Source organism: Oncorhynchus nerka, linkage group LG16 (assembly GCF_034236695.1).
Source record: "Oncorhynchus nerka isolate Pitt River linkage group LG16, Oner_Uvic_2.0, whole genome shotgun sequence".
Lineage (NCBI taxonomy): Eukaryota > Metazoa > Chordata > Actinopteri > Salmoniformes > Salmonidae > Oncorhynchus > Oncorhynchus nerka.
The window spans coordinates 16,873,715-16,879,714 of NC_088411.1; the positions used below are offsets into that span (position 1 = coordinate 16,873,715).

The 6,000-nt window shown below is 41.4% G+C and overlaps 1 protein-coding gene across 2 annotated transcripts in view; it reads left to right on the forward strand.

Moving 5' to 3' along the window:
• LOC115144110 (urotensin-2 receptor) overlaps positions 1-5,603 on the forward strand; it is an 83,821-nt gene extending 78,218 nt beyond the window's left edge. Inside the window, exon 5 of one of the 2 annotated variants that reach the window (XM_029684847.2) lies at positions 1,832-5,603. In XM_029684847.2, coding sequence (XP_029540707.1) covers positions 1,832-1,897 — 66 coding nt within the window. In that variant the 3' untranslated portion in view covers positions 1,898-5,603. The remainder of the gene's footprint in view (positions 1-1,831) is intronic. The other variant, XM_029684844.2, reaches the window with a different exon arrangement.
• The last annotated feature ends 397 nt before the right edge of the window (positions 5,604-6,000 follow it).

Here is a 6,000-nt window from a genome sequence, read left to right on the forward strand (position 1 = left end):
GAGTGTGAGTTGTGAGGGATTCTTTCATGGGTCATGGAAAGAAATTATAACCACAAACACTGTTTATGTTTTTTCAGGTCAAAGGGAAACTCTGAAAGCTCTTGGTGGATCGCAACACAAAAACTGCTCTAGACTCTAACGGAATGGGTAGCTCGGATTAGAATAAACAGAGAATGCTGTCATAAGAGAGAGACAGCATTGTAACAGAATAGAGACAGTGATTATTAGAATGACAATGAAGGCGGTGCAGGTAATCTGTGAGCAGCAGGGATGGGTAGTGTAGCCGTATGGCAGGGAGAGTTGGGGTTGTGAATGCCACCTCTCTGATCCTCATTCGCTCTGATTATACCATGGTAGCGAGAGGGACAGATGGGAAAAGAAAGTGGAACTCTCCACCAATAATATAGCAATTGACAGCTCAATCTATTCTAGCTTCCATTTCCAATCTTTCTCTGAAGAGTTAAAAGTGATGCCCTCTCTTTGTCTCACGGGTGTGTAGAATGAGTTCCATCCCAGCACAATCACACCTGATTCAACGAATCAACTGATCATCAAGCCATTGATTAGTAAAGTAAGGTGTGTCAGAGGCTGCGTTTACACAGGCAGCCTAATTCTGATCATTTTCCACAAATGTGTCTTTTGACCATCAGCCAAAAATGTGTCAAAAGATCAGATTTGGAATGCCTGTGTAAACGCAGCCTGCTGGGCTGATGTGTATTAGTGAGATACAGCCACAGTGAGAGCATACATTTTATAGAGAGCTCCTCTCAGCACTTCTCATGCCAACAGCGACGGCACAAACCGTGTGGAAAATAAGACTCTTTACAAGGCCCTCTGTAAAACCCATGCTAAGCTCTCGCTCTCTCTGTGTGTTTGTGTGTTTCTTCTGTAAGGATAGGGGAAAGTCTCTCATTTAGGGGACTGGGTGGTGTTAGCTGTTCCAGTTAGGAACTCCTGTAAACTCATCTGCATGTGGAAACAGTTTTGTCCGGACACTTGTTAAACAGGAGTACTGCACATGTACACACACACACACACACACACACACACACACACACACACACACACACACACACACACTGTAAACGTGTATATTTCTCTTGCCATAATGACCTCGTCTTCTCCTCTATGCAGCAGTGCTCATGATATTCCATTGACTCAGAAGTAAAAAAATAAATTTAAAAAATGCTGGCTGTAAATAGTGACTGTTTGAAGAACAATCTGTAAGTTCTTCATGGTAATGGGAACCTTTTAAAGTATTTAAAAGTCAAGTGCACTACGGTACTAAAACTCTGCAAGGGCATAGTAACTATAATCAATCACCATACATCTACCCTTAGGTCATCTTGGCATTGTTAGTGTGTCAGCTTTGCCCTCCTGCCCATGTTAACATTATTACACTGAGATGAAACCCTCTGTGTGTGTGTTTGTGTGTGCACCTCCATCTGGGCAGGCTAACAGAAGGTCTGATCCTCCACACATAGGCTGTGTCCATCACCTCCAAACACACACTGAGCCAGATAACCACTATCCAGTTCTGTGTGTTAACAAAGCTGTTAGGAACAACTAGAGAATACATATGGCAGACGTGTAGGTGCAAACAATAGCAGAGATAGAGGCGTTGATATACAGATGAAGCCGGTGCTATTTGCTTGAGTGTGTGTGTATGGGGGGGGGGGGGGGGGTGAGTTTGTGTACAGGGAGATGAACAAGGTTTGCTGTGCCACCTCTACGCTTTGGCATTTCTCTAGAAGCTCTGGAGAGACCTGTCTTGCCACTCAGATTTACAGCCACTGCATTAATGATCCTTTGTCCTCTGTTTCACTCCCAGGTTCAGAGGGGACAGGAGGAAAAGGAGAAAGAGAAAGGCGTGGACATAGCAGATCCTACTGCTTAAACTCGTCATCATGGAACTAGGAAGAGGAAGACGATGCGGTGAAGGAGGGGGATAAGGAGGGAAGGAAGAAAGTGCAGTGCACTCAGCAGACCTCACTCGTTCTTTTATCGGAAGAGGCTAGATGAATCTGGATGCTTCTTGGACTAATGTAAAGAGATAACAATCGTAATTTACCCTCCAAACCAGCCTCCCCTGAGCGACGGCAGTGACTTCAACACACACAGGAACCATAGAGCTGGCAGCTCTTGGCCAAGATTCAATTCAGAACAAAAAATGTGTAGGCCATATAGAAATCATGACACTAATTGAAAATCATTAAACAAAATAATACGTTTTAATCAGCCTAATCAAGGTGTAGATTACATCACACATTCCAGTGTTTGAACTTGTAAAACAGCTGCACAGGATTTCTACTCCCTGTGATAATTATATCGCTGGGAGCCGCTTGTGGATCTGACAGCTCCAAACCAGTTACACCGCTTAAACAAAAGCAATGATAAGTTATATGTTTGTGGTTCACCACGGGTTACTGCTGATCTGATTTGAATATTGTCCCTTGTTTCTTTACTCTTGTTTATAAAACACACTAAGTTCTCAGTATCCTGTTTAGGTTGTGTGTGTCACGCACCGACTTCCTGTGGATGACTGTTTCAGGCAGACATTTTGGGAAGTGTCAGGCATTCTCACTTTCCATTGATCCCTTGCGGCGCTCCATCAGAAACCCTGTTCAATCTGTCACATAATTTGAAAACTTTAGGCCACAAGTGTTTAAGTCCATTTCTATGTAGTGTTGGGATTTTCTGCTCTTTTGAGTTCACATCATTTAAAAAAAATTCAGTCATTCATAGAACAAAACGAGGACAATATTCTATATCGAAGTTGATTCAGTTTCAATGACATTCTGTTTTTCTTCTGTGCACGGTTGTACATGTTTCATGTTGAGGGAGACAATGAAATACATATTTTCTGCTTTTGTTCTGTTCAACCAGAAAAGTTTGAACAATGTTGTGTGTGTGTGTGTGTGTGTGTGTGTGTGTGTGTGTGTGTGTGTGTGTGTGTGTGTGTGTGTGTCGCTCTGGATAAGAGCGTCTGCTAAATGACTTAAATGTAATGTAATGTAATGTGTGTGTGTGTGTGTGCGCGCGCAAGTTTGTACGGGTGTGTGTATGACTGTGGTCGGGCTCATGTATGCAAGTTTTCATCAATCAACAATGTTGTCAATTACTAAATACAGAGGGAGCAAACAAGTTATTAATGAACAAACAAAGAAAAGAGACTCTTTACTATAAGCCTTCAACCGTTTGGTTAACACAATACTCTCTTCTTCAAAGACCCACGCCAATCACACCAGGAGACTGAAACGGACCATTCTAATATAATGTCAGTGAATGAACAATTCAACAAGATGCGTCCGAGCCTAAGGACTGTGAAAGGGCTTCAACTGTGGCAGATCGAGGTTTGACATATGCTTTATGAATATACCATATCTGATTACAAAAGCGATCAGGCCAAGTGTTACAGAAGTCATTTGTTTCAAATCAAGACAAGGGTAGAATTCTGCTTTTAAAAGACATTTACCGAACAAGATACATATATATGAAATATATGGATGCTGTACATTTCTCAGTCGTCGTCGCGATTGTTGTTGATGTTGTAATTGTAATGTCTTTGCAAAAATGCTATTGTTTACGCAACTATCCAAACTCCTTTGCATGTCAGGCAGACAAAATCATATTTACCCATGGCACTTGTACGTACACACACACACACACAGACACACACACAGACACACACACACACACACACACACACACACACACACACACACGAGCCCTGCACTGGCCCAATCGCTTCTGCCAAATGTAAGGCAGAAATAACTTCCTCCATTATTACGTAAATCCATTAGCTACTCCTCTCTATGTGTCACCCACTCCCTGCGCACAGCTCACTCTGCGTGCATGTATTTCCATAGCAACGTCTCCACAGCCACAAAGTCATAAACCAGCCTATTTTTTTACCATTTATTTTCTTAAATCTTATTTTAAACCTAACCCAAAAACTTAACTCTAACGTTAACCACACTACTAACCTTAAATTAAGACCAAAAAACACATTTTTGTTTTCATGAATTCTTACGATATAGACAATTTTTCTTTTTTGGCTGTATTATCTAAGAGAAACCTTTTGCTTGGCCTGCTCTGCTCAATTACCAGACATTAGAGAGCAGTTAGCTGTCAGCTAGCTACTTTTTGTCAATCTAAACAACGAACAAAACTCAAGAAACATTATTATTTTCTGTGAAAGCACTTCTGACATCATGTCATGATCTTAGTAAGATATGACCACACCGCGCAGCAGAGCAGGTGATCAATGTAGTGATACCCGTGCCCCACCTGTACCTTAGTTATTGGCGACAAAACAGGCCCTACCCATCCCTAACATGATGTGGAATGTCAGGACCCATCGGGCTCAGGTGGGGTAGCAGAGCTCTAACACACACCTCCAGGGAGATGCACTTGGCTTTTCACAGGGCAGACATCTGTGCCTGGAGACTGATAACGAGTCTAGCAGACCCTGCTCCAGTCTACTGCTTAACATGTTAAAAGGAGAAGTTTCTTTTTTTACTCCCAAATCTCTATTTCTGATGGAAATGGCAGGTTATATGTTCCAGACACCTTTTTTTTATGATTTCACTTGTTTTTAATGTTGTACACATGAAATTGTGTCATTCCGAACTTTTGCGGATACATTTCGGAATGACACACATTTTATGTATGCCACATTTAAAGACCTGCATCACTATACTGAGAGTTTTGCTGTTTCTAAAAGGATATAAAAAATATAAAAAATTGCCTTTGTTAATGTTTTTTGATTCCCGGTTTTGGGTAAGTTTCTCAAAAACTGAAAGTGAAATCACAAAAAAGTTACAGTTTGTGCGACTCGAGCCATTTCCAGTACGCAGGTGTGCAGGCCGGGTGTGTCCATGTACTATTTTATTTTATTTTTATTTATTTTTTAACTAGTGAAATCACCAAAAAAAGGTGACTGCACCCTTCTATAACCTGCCATTCACATCAAACATCTTGATTTGGTTGTAAAAAAGAAAGCTTTTCTTTTAATGTTTTTGTCATATCGGGAACCAAGATGTTTTCTATATTTCCTTCTGGCTAACACAAACAACGTAGCTATATTGCACTCTTTGGCTCCGATTTGCTCCCTTGATCACACCCAAGCACACACACACACACACACACAAACGTACACACACACACACACAAACACACACACAAACGTACACACACACACACACGCACACACGTACACACACACAAACGTACACACACACAAACGTAAACACACACAAATGTACACACACAAACTTACACACACAAACGTACACACACACCTCTTTTGTGGTGGCAAATACTCGAAGATGGGATATTCACTTTTGAGTCGCTCCCCATTTTGAAGAGTGTAAATGTAAACAGCTTAGTTTTGGGTCCGGGACAGGACCAGGGCCACAAACACACACACACACCCTGATCAAATGCGGATTGTTTTCTTGTTCCTATTGTTGGGTTTAGTCAGCTTGCTTTGCTGGTGTAAACGTGCTGCCTCAGTTCCTGCCATACTTTATTTAAGACAACCGCCAGCGCTGCGCTGTGTCCATCTACAATATGAGCACTTATTAAAAAGAACTCTGTTTAACTCCTCCGAGTTTTCCTCCTTTTGTATTTCGGGTTCAAATGGGCCAAACAGAGATTTAAAGGGTCGTTAGTCAGAGTAATTAACCTGGAGTTATATAATCATAATTATATAATAAATATACATTTTCAAAGTTGAAAGATTTTGATGACTAAACAGAAAAGGTGGTAAATGAGAGATCAGCTCACTGACCAGTTTACTCCCCCTAGCAGAGCTGGTTAGGCTGTTTTTATGTTATCCAAAGCATTGGTGACTGCAACTGTGCTGCTGGCAACAATTTACACTTTTTTGCCAACGTTTACTGACACCGGCCATATTCAACAGGTGTTGAGCATTCGTAAATGGCACACTCAGACGAGGGTGGTCTAAAATTGGAGTAGGTAGCCAGAGTGAATATA